Genomic DNA, 20,539 nt, shown 5'->3' on the forward strand with positions numbered 1-20,539 from the left:
CTGATGTCCCCTGTGATATTTCCCGTTACTCTATCAGTTTGTCTGTTCCTGGTTCCCCCTCTTGGTCATTCCTCATGTTTCCCTTTTGGTATGATATTTTGGTTTCCTATTTCTCATTTTGTTTTGAACTTTGCTTTTTTTTGCACTTTGTTTTTTCAGTTGCGATTTTGTATTTTGTCTAGTTTGCTTGTAGGTCTAGGATCCATTAAATAAAATAAAAAACTACAAAATCCAAGTAGAAAAAATCAGATTGTTTTTACTGTGAAAACAACATTTTTTTTCTTTTTTTCTGTGTGCTGGGGCAGCAGGCTGAGGACAGCAGACGCCAACAAGATCAGCAGGATCATCAGGAAGGCTGGCTCCGTCCTGGGGGTCCAACTGGACTCTTTGGTGGTGGTGTTTGAGAGGAGGATGCTGTGCAAACTGCATAGTATCCTGGACAACAACATTCACCCTCTCCACCAGGTGCTAAACTCACACAGCAGCACCTTCAGCAGCAGACTCATCCCACCCTGATGTAACATGGAGCGCCTGAGGAAGTCTTTTCTCCCTCAGGCCATCAGACTGTTTAATGCATCCACCTCTGGTCGCGGGAGGGACAGTGGAGACACTGTCACCTGAGCCAAATCAAATCAATATCATTCCCTATCACTTCCATCACTTATTGAGTGTGCACTGGACCCTGTAAATCTCCTGCACTGGACTTAGTAAACTGCTGCTATTTCATGCTGCTGCTAAATTTATTATTTTTATCACCTTATACCACTTGTCACTTTATTCAATCTTATTGCGTACTTTTTATTTCAGTTTTATGCTGCTCATTGTTGGTTTACATTCTGTGTACTTAGTAACTTGTTTATTTATTACTTTACTATTATTTATTACTTTTGTATTTCTTTCTCACTTTGTTTTACTACTGTTGCACGATTTCCCTCGGGATAAATAAAGTTTTCTTGAATCTTGAATCTTGAATCAAATATGTTTGACAAACCATTTTTTATTACTTATGAAGCAAATATAAATTGTTGTTTGCTAGAGAAAAAAATGTAATTTTTTTTTTTTAAAATGTACAAAGTTATATGTAGCTATTTACATTTAAATTCAGGCAATGCTCAGGTTTGCCTGAGCTCCTTCCAGCTGAATGAAGAGCTGCACTGCCTGCTCCACATTCAGCAATCTCCTCATTGTTTTGACTCATTAAACAAAAAACGACTCCACTACACACTACACCAAACACTACATAACACCCTAACTATACACTCCAAACACGCTAAATGTCACAAATCTCTCAACTCTAAATATTGCCGTCTCTATCGCTGTCTCCACACTGACCATCGTTACCTGTCATTCATCCACCTCCGTCCCTCCCACAACTTCCCTTGTTCCTCAACAACCAGATTTGCTGCTTGGACACTTTCGTGACAAAAGCCCGTTTTCTTTTCTTCCTGCACCAGACACAAAGCAAACGTGATGGCAATGTTCGCAAAAAAGCGCAGTTGACATTATTTCCCCTAAGACCGGTTTTGGACGTGTGGGTGGGCTAGCAGTTAGCTACACACGAACATCCACAGATTCCGATTCCAGTTTGTTGTATGCGTGTCTCCGGATCGCCTCAGACCCGAACATACTCGGACTCTGGATTCGTTTAGTCTCATTAATCCACAGCAGTCAGTTTAGAACGGGACCAAACCGCCAGCAAAATCCTTAATGTATGTCTTGGGCTTGAGCTCTGCATAATGAAATAATTAATTAACTGTATCATTGTAGTCCAAACAAATGCAACATTTTGTTTGTATGATTTGTACTGTTGTTTATTGTTTATCCTGTTTTCATGTTTTTGTAAAGCACTTTGTAACTTGAAAAGTGCTGAATGGATAAAGCTATAATATTAATAATGATAATAATACTAATAATACTAATACTACTACTACTACTACTACTACTACTACTACTACTACTACTAATAATAATAATAATAATAATAATGACTGTTATTATTATTATTATTATTATTATTATTATTATTATTATTATTATTATTAATGTATAGTATTGAACAGCTGGCGTTGAACCACAGATCTCCCAGTGAGTAGATGACTAACTACCTCCTGAGTCGTAACAAACATTCACTTGAGTTTTGTTTTGTTTGTTTTTTTGAATGTATAAAACTCAATATCACAAATGACTTTAATATGAAGTACCATGCATTCCTAAATTTTTGATATGTTTTAAATAACAGGGATAGAAGCATGTGTCTGAGAGTAGACAGAACTAATATAATAACAAGTAGTAATAACAAACAGAATCAAATCTATTAAACATATACAGATTAATTATAAAGCTGTCCAAACACAACAACAAGCCCAATCCTACGTGACATCTACACTGTAATGTCTTTAGAAATGAGTCAGCTCTGTACTGTGTGAAATTTTTCCCCAACATGGAATGATTCTGGTGTGGTTCAAACCTCCAATACAGCACACTATGTGGACACCATGTGGACAGCTAACTGAAAAGTGCTTGAAAGCTCAGCATAACGCTTTTTTTCAACCTCCCTACTTCCTCTGCTCTCCTGCTGCAGCAGAAAACTACAGACAAGGCCATTATGGCTGACGTGTCGTCATCCCTGTCTTGTCCCGTCCAGACAAACAAAGACAGAGGATCCTGTTGAAGGGCTCTGTGATGATGAGACACTGACAGTCTCCTGTCTGCCTCAGCAGGGCCTCAGGATGCAGCAGAGAGCTGGAGCTATATTCACTCCCATTCACAGTAGCAGCCTGTGATGGAGAGCCTGTTAATGTTCAACCACAGACAGGAACTGATGCAGGGCTTCTTCCCTGGCGACACACCACTTCATCTGTATTTATTCATCATCTTTTGGGTGGTTGGAGAAAACATGGTGGAATATTTGAACAAAAACCACTATCCACAAGAAATTTTTCAGAAATATTTAGTATTTATGTATGTATAACAAAACATACACAGTATTAAGACTTCTGCTGATAATATATCATATATGACATAATTTATATATAAATATAAAATACACTTTTTATCAAGCACATTTAAAAGGCCCTGCAATTTGTATGTACCATATAAATAGCATATTTACCACACATGCACATCCAGACATAATATGACATCTAATATGCATTCACTGTATAAACACAAGAGCAACTTCAGCATGACTCTTTACCCCTGCTGACACCCTGGTGTTCGTATGAGAGTACTGGTGGAACTCAGAGAACTATCCGTCTTCAGGTGACAGTCAGTACTACTCCACCATACCTCCTCCCAGCTTGCAGCTCCACATGTTCTGTTGCCCCCTGCTGCTTTGTCTGCCCACTCTAAGAAATGATCTGTCCATCCTACTGACCTATGGCTCTGTGACAGGGCTGCCCAAAGTGGGGCCAATATACTTTCTTTCAAAAGTCTTTGTAACAAGTCAATAGTGGAGAAAACACTGACTGTAGAACAGTCATCTGTACCACAATACACAGACATCCTCAGCCAAGCACAGAGCCTATATTCTAAATCCCATATAAATATGACTGAAATTTAGATTTAAATTACAGACAACCATACAGCAAACATATCTATAATACACCTTTGAGTTGCCAAAAGATAAGTCAGAAAACAATAAGTAGAAAAAAATATATAGGTAAGACATAAAGGGGTGGATGGGGGGTATTTTTCGCAAAAACAAAGAAAAATAAACAACATTTATTTTATTTTTTGTGAGGTTATTAAAATGCTGTGTGTGTGCACGCCCACGTGTGTGTCCTTGCAATTACCAGTGCACTGTATTAGACCCCTGCTGTTTCCTTTCTCCTTGTCTCCAAGTAGTGCTATTCAGTAGGCTGTACAGAGTAAATCAGCTCATCCATCTCTGTTAGTGAAAGTCACTTTGTTGTTGGTCTGTTGGTCCCCAAATGTTTCAAAAACTTCAATCTGCATGTGCCACGCTATGGTTTGCTTTATTTCTAGGTTCAGCTGACTTTGCAGAGCTGAGGTTTTTAATGACGTGCCTGGTCACACTTGAAACTAATATGGTGGACCTATTAATGTTTTTTGCTGTGTAAGACTGACAAAATCTGTTTTTGTCAGGATCTGTCCAAAAATACATCTATTAATGCTAAAAGCTGCTGTGTGTCGTCATACAGAGACAGCATTGTATCATCCATCTCATGGTGTCTTTGTCTCTTTGACAGGACAAGACAGGAATGACGACACAGCAGCAATTATGTCCATGCCTGTAGTTTTCTGCTGTAGTAGGAAGTCAGTGGTCTGAGGTAGCATGGAGGAGGTATGGAGCCTCTGATAGTAAGGTCACGGGAAACAGCTTATTTAATGCTGTGGTGTCAGGAGGGGCTGTTTTTATCAATCAAATAGCAGCTTCTCTGTAATAATGAGTATGATAAAGGAAAGTGCTAACTCTACCTTTAACTCACACAAATAGCTCCATGCTTTTTTACAATTACACTGGGAGCCAACCAGCTGGCATGTTACTACCATGATTCATGTGCATTACAATGCATATAACATACAACAGTCTTATGGTCACATTAGTCGAAAAAATGTAAACACAGAAAAGTGGCTAAATTTAATCTGTCTTTAAAAAAATGATTTGATAAAGATAAAACAAATTGCTATTGTTATCCCAAATCATTTAGACTTAAAATTGCAGAACAAGTCTGGAGATATTCTAAATTTTCTCTCATTGGCAACAGATCCCATGTGCACACCCAGACTAACATGGATGTATCCCAGCAACAAATACTGGGTGTAAATCAAGCCTGATTTCTCCAAAAACTATTCAAAACATTGGTAGATACTCACTAGAGTGCCAAATGTGGATTAATCCACCTCTGAAAATAGTCCCAATGAAATAAACAATTTCTTTTTAGGAAAAAAGGTGATTCTTTTTTAATGATGAAGGCAAATTTTAAAAGATTTACATTTGTTAAAGAGTCATGGCTGAAGCCAGGATTTTAAAAATTGTAAAAATTAGTAGTTACTGCAAGTACAACAAATGCAACAAATACAAATTAAAACAACAAATATAAACAAAAAAATACAAATACAAATTAAAACAACAAATATAAATTATAAATAACAAATTTAAACTAAAATAACAAATATAAACTAAAACAACAAACATAAACTAAAATAATAAAAATAAAGTACAATAACAGGAGACCTTACAGGAAATTATTAGAAAATGATAAATTGGTACAATCACTCCAAGCAGCTGGAGAAGAAATTCTGCAAAAGAAACCCTGAGTCTTTGTCAGAATTACTATTATTATTTTTTTTTTCTTGCTGTAGCACACCCATAATGTACTTCATTGCCCTCAGTGGCCCTGATGGGTTTAGAGCTGAGTGTTAGAGACGGAGTAGAGAAGTTGTTCCATGATATTTGATGACAGTTATATAAATGATGTTAAGTATCGTCAGCCTTATCTGGCTTAAATTCAACTGAATCTGGTTTCAGGCTAGGATTACCCAGCATGTCTTATCCCTCTTCCTTCTAAATAAATAGTAGTGACTCCTTATTATGATGCATTTCACAGATGAGTGTGTTTCACTGGGGTTTGGCCTTAATGGAGAGAGGAATCCTGGGTGTGTGGGGAAGGTGTGTGGGAGTGTTGTGTGGGCTTTCCCCATACAGAGGGGCTCTAAAGGCCAGCCTACACACTCAGGATCCCACCTCTATCCCAGCCATGACATCCAGCTGGAGTCTGTCAGCAAAACAGCCAGCAAGGCAGAAACCATAGAGGAAGAGGACAACAAGAAGACCGCAGGAGAACAAAGGCTGTGTGAGCACGAGAGTGTGAAGAAAGGAAGAAAAGTGTGAGGTGGATGGGATAAAGACAGTGTGTGTCGGAGGGACCATCCTGGAGTGCAAAATGGGCCCACTCCTACACTCAAATTCCTCTGCATTATATGGAAGTCAACAGGAATGACAATATGGACACATGCATCCTTGACAGCTGCACAGTGAGCAGGAACACACAAGTACCTGCAGCAGGAGGATGTATGTGTAGGAGGTGAGGCAAGCTGGGAAACAGTAACTCACGGTTTCCTCGGGTTAAAGTGGTGTGGGAACACCACAAGCAGGTTTTCACAGTTCATTTCACACTATGGGACTGATCCTTATTTATTAGTCTGGAAAAAAATAATGCTATTTTAGCAAAGTCAGGAAAATTGTCTTTACCTTTATGTGAAAATATAACATATAATTTATAGGAATAAGTACACACCATGATTGGTGGACTTAAATTTCATTTTGATATTTTATGCTTCTTAACACATTTTGGGGTTATTCTTTTGCTGCACTGTATTCCTGTTCATGTTCATACCACTTTACCCTCCCTATTTAGATTAGAATAGAAAGTCCTTATATCTGCATCAAGATTAATAATAAAAAAAAAAAAACTGAGAGGAGGACACTGAAAAACTGTTATCCATCATGGATAATCCTCTCCACTCTCTCCAGCTCACACTGGTCAGACAGACAGCGGAGCACCTTCTCCAAAAGGCTGCTTTAGCTTCGCTGTCATAACAACAGATACAGGAAATCTTTCCTGCCACAAGCCATCATTTTATATAATAACTCTCTAACCTCTGGCTGACAGAGAGAACTCTGATCTCGCTACTGTTTTGTTGTATATATTATTATTGTTTATTGTTTATAATATATTTGCACTGTATATATTTTTTGCAGACCCACTGCTGCTGTGACTGAGAATTTCCCAGTCTGGGATCATTGAAGTAATTCTATTCTATTCTATTCTATTCTATTCTATTCTATTCTACTCTAAACATGCACTATGGAGAGAAGACAAAGATCTTCATTTGCTGATTATATTTTTGCCTTGACAAAAAAAATCTCTTGTTTTCATGACTGGGACCTTGTTTTCCTCTGAGGGCAGCTGGTTTATTAACTTATTATGACCTCATTAACATTGTAAATATTAAAATTCTGAGTTTGAATTTCCTCTCCAAAACCACATAGTGCCTCTTTAAATATTAATCCATGATATGTGCTTTTAATCTGGGACCTTGATGCATTTTGTTGTCGTTATTTGTGTAGTTTTACTTCAGTAAAAAAAGTGAATGCAAGATTGTTGCCAATAATAGATTACATGTAGACTGTGTCTACTTTTACGTAGTAAATGAACTGAATATGTCCTCCACCATTACAACTATAGCCAAAGCTAACTTACAACACTTTTCCCTCGATAGACATTTCATGCACATAGCTCAACTAGGAAGCAAAAACATCCCTTATGATGTGTAATCGATTATAAATAGTCAACATATTATATTTTCTACCTCATCACCTGCATTGTTTTTTGTGAAATTACAGTATACTCTTAGAGTTGTGTAATGCATAAAAAAACACCAGTGTGGAACATTTGGCTCATTGCTGACAGGTGATGGTGTCATGAGTATGACAGCAAGGATTGGACGAGGTTCACCACCATACTGCTCATGATGGCCTCAGGAACACTTCATCTAGTTTGTTTGCAAATGATTGCATCCTGCTTTACACAGCAGCCAAAGTGTAAGGGTTTTGGCGGTGGATAAACCTGATGGGGAAAAAAAGTGTCAGTTGTCCAAATAGCAGTTGAGATTAAGAGCCTCAGTGCCTCTCTTCCATGCCCGTGTTCTCTATGTGTCAGTGCTTCTGTGGTAATTTAATCAAATGGAAAGGAATATGTACCATGTGTCCACAAAGTAAACAAAAAATAATTCCAGTCTATGAAACCAGGTTTTGATATTGGGCACGTCCATAAGACAGGACCAAGCTGACGTAGACATGTTGATACATGCAAGCTGATCTTGTCAAATATGTAACAAAAAATATCATGTCATTTGATAAAATGACCAAAAACTAAATGACTTTGTTGATCTCGAGATGGACGGTTCCACACATAATGTAGCCTCAACAATAAAATGTCATTAAAAAGCTGTTTAAACTTGAAATCAATCTAATGTATGTTCTCTTCTAAGTGCTGGAAGTGTGTCTGGTTTAGTTGTTGCAGAGAATCTACCACTGCCAGGTAAGGCTTAAGGTAACAAACTGTGGGTTTCTGTTAGGATGAATGAGCAAAAATTATCCTCAGATCGTCTTTATAGTGTTCAGACCTTCAGCACGTTCAGTGCAACACGGTTCTCTGAGACAGAGTCTGTCAGCTGGCTCCCTCTGCTGTCAACTTAATTGTTCTCTGACACAACACAACACAACACACAAAAACGATCCAGGACTTTACACACTTGCTTAAAATCTGTACAATAATATTTGATCGGGTTAACTAGATAATTATTGATCATTCTTTTATTTCATTTACAAACCCAGGGGCGGTTCATCAAATGGGCAAAATCGGCAATCGCCCAGGGCAGCATTTATGGAGGGGTGGCATGAGAACCCGCAAAAAAATAAAATTGTTAGTAATAATACTACTACTACTACTACTAATAATAATAATAATAATAATAATAATAATAATATCATGTTTTGGGGGTGCTGAAGGACCGTCACTGTACAAGCTGTAAGAAGGTATACAAGATGAGTAGAAACACATAAAACAACACAATACTCAGATGGAAAACCATATGAGAAGAAATGTGGATTTATATAAATGAGGGCAATTATATCAGCATCATGCAGTTTATAATTTGCTAATTTATTTATCCAATCCATATATTCAGGTTTTCTCAAGACCTTATACACTGTAAAAACGACAACTAGTAATTGTTGATTTCATTTACATTTTCAAATTAAACTGACTCAGAAATAAAGCTTTCCATTTACAACCAACAAAAACTTGTCTGCCCAACAAATTTCTCTCATTGTTGTCCTAACTAAGATTTTCTAAACAGCACAACAAAGACTATCAACTTTTGAGTTGAATTTTTGAGTAAAGTTGAGAACCAGTGGGAAACCCCATAGATGACTGACGTGCGCATGCTCTCATGGTCTGAACCAGACCTAACGGACCTTCTAATGAGCCTGAGCAGAGGTGAGCCGTGTGATGGTGGTCCATAGACAGCAAGAAAACTTGACCAAACGTGGCCAAAGTTGTGTTTGGACATTTTCTGGACAGAAGCGGGAGCTGACGAACATTTTGCCTGAGCAGGTAAGCTAATTAAGTGTGTTGTTAGGGTTTTCTACAAGCGCCTAACAATATTTCCAGCCATTCACCTACTTCTGTGCTAAGGTTTTATTTCAGAGCATCGGCCCAGCTCGTTCGACCCCCGCAAAAAGTAATGTTTTATACTGTTTAATGTTAATCACGTCTGAAATTCAGATACAGACTCTCACACTGGCTTTTTTACGGCACGTCTGCCGTGGTAAAGCTTATTAGCTTGTTACCCGCTTTGTAATCGGTTTTAATATTATCCTTGTGTGGAGACATGATTTTAACATTGACCAACGAACAAACTACCGCCTATGTAAACTACGCGGGTGCAGGCAGGCGTCGTCATGCAGATGCCTTCATGGGTCGGTGTTTGGCAGACATGCGCCAATTATATGACAGTGATGTAAGTAACTTGCATATTAGCTAACGTTGTTTTTCTTTTTTTCAATAGACACCGTTTATCCGGTGCTGCACTGTTACTTTACAGTAATGTATAAAGCTAACGGGACAGTTTGACAGCTGGTGTGACACTGTCTAATGTCCTTAATTACTGTAAGTTAATTGTCACATACAGATTAAAGTTGTGCTTTATGCTCTGTTATAAGATTGCTACATTTTCAGAGCTTTTTACATAATGGGAAAGGAGACAGAATATTTGAGGAATAATTGTTGAGTCTCTTTAAACTTTTAGGTTTTCATATAAGTACATTCAGAATATATCAAAATGTTTTTGACCAAATACTTTTATCAATATTGCAACAATATTGTAGTGATGACAGTTGGTGCTTTCACAAACTATGGACATAATGAGACTTTAAAATCAGTAATCATCAGTAATATGGATATAACAACTAAATGGTTAAAGGAAAATAGAACAGCAAGGACAGTCTGGTAAGTTAGGAAAATTACATTGGCCATTTGATATATCCTCTTCTCCCTGCATGAGAAATTCACCCTGGATATTGCCTATCCAGTCATGGAACATCACAAGTTGGGGAATTAGAGCTGTATTGTTATTTTATGTTTACAAATTACAGGGACTGTTGCAAAAGTGCTTTTAGCAAAACTGATTGTGTCCTGTGTGTCTCTTGTGTTTCAGGGATGGATTTCATGCAGTGCAGATTTTGCAAATTCACAAGCTCCAGTCAAGAGACTCTTCTGAAACATTTTCGCCTTCATCACAGACAAGGTGCACATTGGCCTTGCATTCACACAGACTGTGTATGTGTATTTAAAACACCTGGAGCATTACGATCCCACCTCTCAAGATCACACTCAATAGTTAAAATCCACAAAAATTCAACATTTCAATGTGAATTGTGTGATTTTAAGGAGATCTGCAGTGAAAAAACTTTTTGGAACCATCTTGGACATCATTTAAAGAACCGAGAATCTGTACAATGTCCCTTTCTAAGGTGTACCTTTAAAACAAACATTCGCCCTACCTGATGTAATCATTTGCCAGTTACCAAGAGTTGCATATTTAGTGTAATACTTTTGTTATTTACCAGTAAAATATATCTGACATGTGTTTTTGTTGACAAATATTAACAGAAGGAATATGTATAAGTCCTCTGTCCTACTGAATGTTGAAGTGTGTTTGCTGGTTAATCATGTTTAATTCTTTTTGAAGGATAGGTGATTTAGTCATGTTGTATCTTTTCATGTGGACAAAATCCCACTTTTAAGCCATGGTGAAATTCTGGGAAAGGTAAAACAAGAATGTGAAACATTAAAAGCAATAGTTTAGTTTAATTAAGTCTTGTGAGGTTAAACTCATAATGTCAAAGGAGAAGTGAACTCTGTCATCCCGCCCCTGGGTGTGTCTGCTGCAGGTCATAAAAGAAGAGATACATGCTCTCTTCCTTGTTTTTTTTCTCCTCTTTTCTTCACTTTACTCTCTACTCCTATCACTCCTCTATGTCTCCTCTTCTTCACAATCTCTCTTATTTTATTTTAAAAGTATAATCTTTATTTTTATTTTTGCAACAAGCTCTAAGACAAGCAAATTGAATCACTACTTTAAGTGCTTCACTACTTATCTTTAACAGAATGAAGTTCTTTCTTTTTGATTTTTAATATATCGTTAAAGCATCACTGCCTGATCCAGAAGAAGTTGAATTAGTTTTAGAACTCAGAACTTAAGAACCACCATTAGACACCACAAAGAAAAAGTCTTTATCCTCATTTGATGAAGAACATTGCAGTCTGTGTCTGCTTCAGTGGTCTCGAACTAAAAAAGAGACTTAGTGTGCTCCAAAATGAGACTGACATCCCGCTGGGCCTTTGGACGGATTGTGCAACAGAGTACCGGCCTTCCCTCTGGCTATTGGACTGACATGGCAAGCCCGCAGTCCAACCCAGAACACTCAAGGAAACCAAACTTGAGGTCCTTTTGACTCCCACACAAAGCAGGCTGAAATTCTGGATCCACACACATGAGAATGAGTTGGTGTCTAAAGTTCTGACTTCTATCTTATAAACTTAAGAGAATTGAGATTAGGGTCTCCTTAGTATTAAAAACTACTCCCATAATATTTAATGCATAAAAGCCGACTCATAATTTCATCATCAGCCTACTAACACATAATCTTATTACTTTACTTATTATAGTCTTTACATTTTCTGTCATTTGTTGTTGTTCATTTAAATTGGCAGTTCATTTATTTTACCCTGAATTAGTTAGTTAATAAACATATATAACCGTCTGTTGTCTGGAACTTTTAATGTGGAGAACCGATGGATCTGTTGTAATGAAATCACTGCTTCAGAATATGAGATTGAATACAGATTTTAAAATTGAATAAATTGATTTGAAATTGAGCTGAATTGAATTGAACTGTTCAAGCCAAATTTGTACAGCTGGACTCTGAGTAGCTTTCCCCAGATTATTCAAATAGTTTGTCAATTGAGGTGGTGCCCCATTTGCGCGTGTTTAATTAACTACCAGTGATTAATTACCTTTATTATTAAGTAGTGTATCTCCTACAAAAGAAAAGGGCATGGAGAACAAGAGGGACTATGGAAGGTAGGTAAGAGTAACATAAGACATAAACATATATAACAAATTGATTATCAGTTAATAAACATTAATTATCAGCCATGTGTGACAAGGGGCTCACAGAGTTACCGAGCTCATGGCAGGCTACTACATATCTTGCTGCCAGTCTACAGCAGTTGCTCCCTCTCTCCCAGTAGGACCAGAAGTCTCTCTGGGTCATTTAGATGGAGGAAATCTGGGAATCTTTGTATTATTTTTGCAAAATATTGTTCTCTGAGACTTTCATATTGGTTGCAGTGAGTTAGGAAGTGCAGCTCTGTCTCTACTGTTCCCTGGTCACAGTAAGAACACAACCTCTCCTTTCTGGGCAGCCAGGTCTGTCTGTGCTGGCCTACCTCCACTGCCATGTTGTGCTCACTCAGTATTCTCCTCAGTTTGGTATCAGACACTGTGGTCGGGTAGGTTGCCACAGTGTACTGTCTGTTTAGGGCTACATTTGTTTGCATTTTGCTCTGGAATTCTATTAGTTCCGTCCAATAATGTATTGTTCTTTTTCCGTCATCATAATTTGGTTGGGTCTTATGTTCTGAGTGTTTTTGTCCTGAAGCTGACGTGGTCGTGGTGTAATGATCTAAGTGGTTGGTGGTTCACTCAGCCTCAGGGCCTGTAGGCAGAGGGAATTCCTTTGTGGGTTCGACTCCTGGTAGCATAGGGCTTTGTAAGAAAAGGAGAGTAGGTCACTTGTTTTAATATGAATCCAGAAATTTAGGGCTTGTTTTTGAATATTTAACAGTAGAGGATATTGGCCTAATTCAGAGTTGGGAGCTCTTCTCTGCACCTGGAGGATGTTTTTGCAGAACTCTGCATGCAGGATATCAATGGGATGTTTGTCCCATTTTGTCGAGTCTTGCTGAGTTTGTGGACCCCACACCTCGCTGGCATATAACGCAATGGGTTCGATGATTGATTTGAATATTTTGAGCCAGGCTCTTATTGGTAGTTGAGTGTTTATTGATTTATTAATGGTATAGAAAGCCCTTTTTGCTTTGTCTTTTAGTTCATTCACAGGCAAGCTAAAATTTCCTGTGTTTGAGATTCTTAGTCCTAAGTATGTGCAATGAATTGTTTGTGTTGGTTGTTTCCTATTGTGAAACTGGTGTTGTTTCTCTGCACTCTGGACCTTTTCTGAAAAATGGGCACTTTCACTTTGGTTTTGGGTTGGTTGACTGTCAGGGCCAGGACCAAGTCATCAGCATAAAGGACACATTTTATTTCAGTGTCTTTTAATTTCAGTCCAGATGCAGGGGAATTCTGTATTTGTTTTGCCAGTTCATTTATATATATATATATATATATATATATATATATATATATATATATATATATATATATATATATATATATATATATATATATATATATACATATACATATACATATACATATATATATATATATATATATATATATATATATATATCTATATATCTATATATATATATACACTATATTACCAAAAGTATTCGCTCACCCATTCAAATGATCAGAATCAGGTGTTCTAATCACTTGGCCTGGCCCCAGGTGTATAAATTCAAGCACTCAGGCATGCAGACTGTGAAACAAGACATTTGTGAAAGAATGGGCCGCTCTCAGGAGCTCAGTGAATTCCAGCGTGGAACTGTCATAGGATGCCACTTGTGCAACAAATCCAGTCGTGAAATTTCCTCGCTCCTAAATATTCCACAGTCAACTGTCAGCTCTATTATAACAAAATGGAAGCGTTTGGGAACAACAGCAACTCAGCCACGAAGTGGTAGGCCACGTAAAGTGACGGAGAGGGGTCAGCGGATGCTGAAGCGCATAGTGCAAAGAGGTCGCCGACTTTCTGCACAGTCAATTGCTAGAGAGCTACAAACTTCATGTGACCTTCAGATTAGCCCAAGTACAGTACGCAGAGAGCTTCATGGAATGGGTTTCCATGGCCGAGCAGCTGCAGCCAAGCCACACATCACCAAGTGCAATGCAAGGCGTCGGATGCAATGGTGTAAAGCACGCCGTCACTGGCCTCTAGAGCAGTGGAGACGCGTTCTCTGGAGTGATGAATCACGCTTTTCCATCTGGCAATCTGATGGACGAGTCTGGGTTTGGAGGTTGCCAGGAGAACGGTACATTTCAGATTGCATTGTGCCAACTGTGAAATTTGGTGGAGGAGGAATTATGGTATGGGGTTGTTTTTCAGGAGCTGGGCTTGGCCCCTTAGTTCCAGTGAAAGGAACATTGAATGCTTCAGGATACCAAAACATTTTGGACAATTCCATGCTCCCAACCTTGTGGGAACAGTTTGGAGCGGGCCCCTTCCTCTTCCAACATGACTGTGCACCAGTGCACAAAGCAAGGTCCATAAAGACGTGGATGACAGAGTCTGGTGTGGATGAACTTGACTGGCCTGCACAGAGTCCTGACCTGAACCCGATAGAACACCTTTGGGATGAATTAGAGCGGAGACTGAGAGCCAGGCCTTCTCGACCAACATCAGTGTGTGACCTCACCAATGCGCTTTTGGAAGAATGGTCAAAAATTCCTATAAACACTCTCCTCAACCTTGTGGACAGTCTTCCCAGAAGAGTTGAAGCTGTAATAGCTGCAAAAGGTGGACCGACATCATATTGAATTCTATGAGTTAGGAATGGGATGGCACTTCAGTTCATAGAATGAGTAAAGGCAGGTGAGCGAATACTTTTGGTAATATAGTGTATATATGTATATATATGTAAATTTAGTATACCACACAAAACTTTTCCAAGACATGAGTTGCAGATCCCACGGTAATTTTGGGGGTCTGTCAATTCACCTGTGACCTGGCTACGATAAACATCCAGTCAGGAAAAATAATCAACAAATGAGACATCATGATTACTCTCCTATAGGAGTATATTTGGCAAGAAGTAGAAAGTGTATGGACTGAGCACCATCTAGTGGTATGATATAAAATGATTCTAGCTGGTTTAATAAGGACATCAAAATGAGAGGGTTATTAACAATCGTTGTACAGTGCATCTGATATTAGGAGGTTTCTTCTACATAAAAGCAATAAAAGCTACAATAACACCTTTGTCCATCATGTGAGAAATTTACAACCAATGGTCATCTGTAAAGAACTCAATAGATGTGTTCTCTCAGTTCTGGTGAAATAAACCAAGAGAGGCACTGAGAGGCAATGAGATGTGAAGAGATGATGGCAGTGAGAGTAGTTTGGGCCTGAACAAACAACAAGTGGTAGCAAAATGCTCTTGTTCTATTATTTCTGTTACTGTTACAAATTGGTCTTTTATCATCATCCATTATAACAATAATTGTAAGATACTGACAGCAGAAATATATATGAACCACAAAACACATACGCACTTACTTACACACATGTACAAGTAGATACTGTACACGGACTGTACACAGACCAATTCACTGTGTTGTTTTTATTGGGATAAAACTCAAGATGAATCTTCCAATATTGCACACATTTACAGACTAAATAATATTATTCAAAGTACTATGACAACTTAATTAAATAAAAGTATGTAATTATCATGTCAGGATTACATTTATTTAGAAAGTAATTACCACATATCCAACATGTCTCATCTTGAGTGTTAGGTTGGAAAAAGACTGCTTTGTTAAGATAAAGCTCAGATATACAGCTATTTAAGTCTTAAAAGGTAACACCACCAATTTTACACACCAAAGTGTGTTGTCAGGTCTTGAGGAGTAGGACTGCATATGTTAAAAAAGTAGAATGAAGTCTTTTTTGACTCCAGAGGCAGCTGCATGAAATCTGATAACTTGCCACTAGTGATGTGTGCCAGGTGTGTTCCACACACAAAAAAACCCGGTGCCTACCTTACCCACAATGCCATTGAGTGACATCACTGGAGGCAAATCATCAGATTACATGCAGCTTCCTCTGAAGCCCTAGGAGACTTCATAATCCCTTTTTTCACATGTGAAGTATTACTCCCCAGACCAGTAAACACGCATTAAATTGGTGAAGTTACCCTTAAAGCACAAGCTGAAGTTTTGTTTTCACTCCTGATAATTTAACTGAACTAAGTGTGTAAAACTGGATGGAACAATTTAGATTTACGCTATGTAGTTACCAGCAAAGCAGGGCCTGAAAATATTCATATATATCCATCCATCCATCCATCCACCTACTTGTGCTTTATCCGGGGCCAGGTCGTGGGGGCAGCTGTCTGAACAGGGACACCCAGATTTCCCTCTCCCCAGACACTTCCTCCAGCTCTTCCCAGAGGATCCTAGGCATTCCCAGGCCAGCTGAGCGACATTGTCACTCCACTGTGTCCTAGGGTCTTGTTCACAAATGAGGGAAGGAAGGAGCGTGAGATTGACAGGCGAATCAGTCTGCAGCAGTCACAGTAATGTGGTCGTTGTATTGGTCTGTCAGTCTCAATCTACGTTCCTAACCTCACCTATGGCCATGAACAGAAAGAATAAGATCCCGGATACAAGGGGCCGAAATTATTTTTTTCCACAGGGTGGCGGGGCACTCCCTTAGAGATAGGGTGCGGGGCTCTGTCACCCGGGAGGAGCTCGGAGTAGAGCCGCTGCTCCTCCACATTGAGAGAAGCCAGCTGAGGTGGCTTGGGCATCTGTATCGGATGCCCCAGGGATGCCTCCCTCGGGAGGTGTTTCTGGCATATCCCACTGGGAGGAGATTCCAAGGAAGACATTCATATATAGCTTATGAATTTTTCAGGAGTGCAACAATCTTTCCATTCCTTCCGGAGGGAGTTTTTTGTTTTCTGTCACTGTGCTGAAGGACTGCTGAAAGCACACTTCCTCCTGAATCCCCTGGTTTATTATAACTTGGTCTTTTTTCTATAGACCCTGCACAGTAACTGATAGTGGCAACACACTATGAAAAAGTAATTCAACTATTACCATAAAATTATCAAAATACAGGTGATTCTGTTAAACAGAAAACGTACTGCAAGATCATATGATATGTCAGGCAAAATCATCATCAAGCAACTCAGATCAAACAGTAACAATCAAATCAAATACGAAACACACCTCTGCAAGAGTAATCATACAAATGACTTTAAGAACTGCCATAAACTAGCAAAAAGCACAGTTTAACAGAGTTTAAAAAGTGTCTGCAGTGAAAAAAGGAAACACCTCAAGGTTTCAAGCAGTGCAAAGTCAAATAAACAAATAATATGACAAATGAATATGGCACAGAACTTCGGTGACACCAACAACAAAAACAACTCCTATAATGTTCTTTAAGATTATTGATACAATTATTGATAACAGTGTATAGACAACATGTTAGCAACAACATGATGCCCCCATCTATCCATTTCAAAGTCATTGATATTCAGTGACATCAATGACTTTCCTAAACCATTGAAGTGCTCTGTTAAATTCCATTGCAATACTGAATATTTAATACGATTCCCCCTTTTTTTTTTGAGTCAGCAGAAACCCTGTCTAAAAGAAATGCATTTATATATTACTCAATGGGCTTGCCAGGCAACGGATTTCTGTACGAGACTTCTCCTCAGACGAGATTTGTCATTATGTCATTATTTCATCGCTGTTGTTTGTGTCAAGGTGTCGGAGTAATACCCTGAGCCCATCAGTGGCACCAACAACACTGGTAGTGGTGGTAACTTTGACAGCCGCAGTTGCCCAGAGGGATTCATTTGCAGCTGTGTTGTGGCTACCAGCTGAGGTGATGAACGGACCAATTCCTAAACTTTTGGGGAATAAAAATATTTACATAATGAAGCGTGTCAATATAAGGCCCAGATTTACAAAATTCAAATTAAAAATAAAAATAATTATAATGTAAGAAAACAATAGAAACACATCATCACTTGTGGATGTTTAGAAGTTAGATTGCATTAGATTACATTTTGGTTAAAATATATCTGCTGTTTGTAAACTAGTCATATGAAAATGAAATATCCTTGCGACAGGGCTGTCAAGGAAAAACATTTTTCTTTTGTACTGTTTTCTTGTTCATATGACTGTAAAATACATAACACACGTGCACATTTCATATCAATTTGGAAATAATTGGTGATGCTTTTGTTATGACAGTTTGTGATCAATGATGCCATTTAAATTCTTCAGTTAAAGATTTATAAGGAAACTCCCACCAAGACTGAAGGGGGTAAACTTCTGGGCCTGCTGAGCTTGAATCTCAGCCACATACAGGGCCCCTGTTTTCAGGTCCAGGTCTACAAGGTGGGGCTTCACTTCATCAGCCAGCTGGATCACACTCACCACTCTGCACTGGCCAATCAAACCCACCGGTGGGGCATCCAGGAGCGTAATCTGATTGGTGTTGAGCTGGACAACAACAAAGTACTTCTTGTCTGGGGTCAGGCGGACAGAGTAAGGCGCATCCTCAGTGAAGCAGCTTCCCCATGTCCCCAGCCAGTCCCCGGTGATGGAGTTAAAAACCTGGATCCTCTTATTCCCCCTGTCGGCCACCCACACCCTCTGGGCGTTGTCCACGGTCACGCTGTGGGGGATGTAGAACTGAGCCAGGCCTTGTCCTTTCTCTCCATGCATCCACAACACCTCCTGCTCTTTGGACAGCTTGATGAGGTGGTTGTTCATCCCACCATCACCATCCACGATGTACATCTCTCCAGAGTCATGGACAAAGATCTCAGCTGGCTGGTCAAACTGCAGAGGGTTCAACCCAGAGCCTGGTTTTCCTGGTGTACCAAGCACCTGACAAATACAAGACACATTCAACAACAAGCAACTTTTGGCTTGTCTCATTCAGTGAACAACCTTAAGTACTTGAATGGAAACCAAGCTTGTGGAATCTGAACCAAAGATCTGTAGTCTTAGATAGAGTCATCACCTGCAGGAGGCTCCCAGAAGGCGAGTACTGTTTGATGCAATGGCCATATGGACCGTTACCCACATCTGTGATCCACACAGTGGGGTTTGATGTGGCAGCATCTGCTAGAAATATCCCATGAGGCATCTCTAGGGTGGTTGTGTTCCAGGACATGAGGAAATCTCCATCAGTGGTAAACACCAGGACCTTGGGCACATTGTCACCTAGGAGCAAAGCAAAGGCAAACACACAAGGCAGCACATTTTATAGTGATTTGATTTTGTTAAAGTCTGTTTTTACTGCATTCCTATGACTGTGGCCACGAGAAATAACAAAAGAATAGGGAAGGAAAGCAAATCATATGCAAAATACAGCTGCAAGTGGTTGTTAATGTGGTTCCAGTACAATGCACAGTTTTAGAGGAGACAAGAGCTTGATAAGCTTGAAGAGTAGGCAAGGACATGATCAGGACCTGGAACTAAACCATCTGACTCAGGTGAGGTGATTTAAACTGTGAGCCAGGTCTGTGACACGCTTGCATTGTGTACCTGCTCAAATCATGAGGGAACAAAATTACACAATCAGCAGCAACATGATGATTTGTTCTTACGGTGCTGCTACGACAACACCTATCTGCCTAATGGCACCAAATGTATTATTGGGTTTCAACACAAAATGAAAGTTTCTTGTAGCTGCTTTAAATTCCTAACAGCATCACCCCTGCACTCGATGTGCAGGTGTACAGATCTCTCATTTACACATCACAATCCGTAAACACGGGGATCAGGCTTAAATAGCATGTTTACCTCTCTGTGCCACATACACCACACCAGCATACTGGTTGACAGCCACTCCAAACACCTCCCCGGTGAACAGCTCTGGGTTCTTGGGCCAGCTCAGGTCCAGTTTGTACAGGGGTCTACCCATCAGCTGGTAGTCGTGTCTGAGGCTGTGGCTGCCTGGCTTCTGGGTGCTGATGGTACCGTACAGCACCATCATGAGCAGAAGTAATGAGACCATACTGGATACTATCAAACAGGTATGGCCTCTCTTTTTCAACAACATGCGTGGTTCGCTGCAGGCTGGTTTTGGTCTGATACCCTAGTTCGGTTCCGTTAGCTCTGGATCTGTAGAAGTATTTAACAGCGCATGTCAGGTCGCTGGCTGAAATAATCTCACCTTTGGAACACAGGTGAGTCGTTACTACGTTACTGTGCTACCAGTAATTTTACCCACATTGCAGAGCTAATGGCCTCGTTCAGTGAATGTTCACTTCCTTAAGTCTAAACGAAAATAAAAGTCTCATCAAGCACCACAGATTAACAACGAGTGTTTCCGTTCACACTATCACAATAATACTAAGAAAAAGGGATATACAGACTTTCTGCCTGATGCTCTATTGTGTGGGTTAAAGGACCAGCGAGAGGTCAGATCAATATGTGAATGAATATATGTAAGACTGAGTCCAAAGTTGTGTTACATGGACCACAGCTTGCGACAAATTCAACC

The 20,539-nt window shown here is 39.3% G+C and overlaps 1 protein-coding gene and 1 long non-coding RNA gene across 2 annotated transcripts; one reads left to right on the forward strand and one right to left on the reverse strand.

The window, feature by feature from the left end:
* The first annotated feature begins 9,010 nt into the window (after positions 1-9,010).
* LOC119009978 lies at positions 9,011-11,857 on the forward strand. Its single transcript, XR_005071862.1, has 2 exons — positions 9,011-9,146; positions 10,249-11,857. It is a non-coding gene; the product is annotated as an uncharacterized LOC119009978 (long non-coding RNA).
* A 5,387-nt stretch (positions 11,858-17,244) lies between these two features.
* Positions 17,245-20,342, reverse strand: LOC119009621 (NHL repeat-containing protein 3-like). The gene is made up of 3 exons (XM_037081056.1): positions 19,837-20,342; positions 19,052-19,254; positions 17,245-18,915 (listed from the first exon to the last, which is right to left on the reverse strand). Exons 1-3 carry the CDS (start codon positions 20,093-20,095, stop codon positions 18,307-18,309), a joined length of 1,071 nt encoding a protein of 356 aa, XP_036936951.1. The 5' UTR covers positions 20,096-20,342; the 3' UTR covers positions 17,245-18,306.
* Positions 20,343-20,539: the final 197 nt, after the last annotated feature.

Source organism: Acanthopagrus latus, chromosome 20 (assembly GCF_904848185.1).
Source record: "Acanthopagrus latus isolate v.2019 chromosome 20, fAcaLat1.1, whole genome shotgun sequence".
Taxonomy (NCBI): Eukaryota; Metazoa; Chordata; class Actinopteri; order Spariformes; family Sparidae; genus Acanthopagrus; species Acanthopagrus latus.

Coding starts and splice junctions, on each gene's coding strand:
- LOC119009621 (XM_037081056.1), bottom strand. CDS start 20,095: ATGTTGTTGAAAAAGAGAGGCCATACCTGTTTGATAGTATCCAGTATG. Junction 19,255..19,836: donor GGTGTATGTGGCACAGAGAG/GTAAACATGCTA, acceptor CTTTGCTCCTAG/GTGACAATGTGCCCAAGGTC. Junction 18,916..19,051: donor CTTCTGGGAGCCTCCTGCAG/GTGATGACTCTA, acceptor TGTATTTGTCAG/GTGCTTGGTACACCAGGAAA.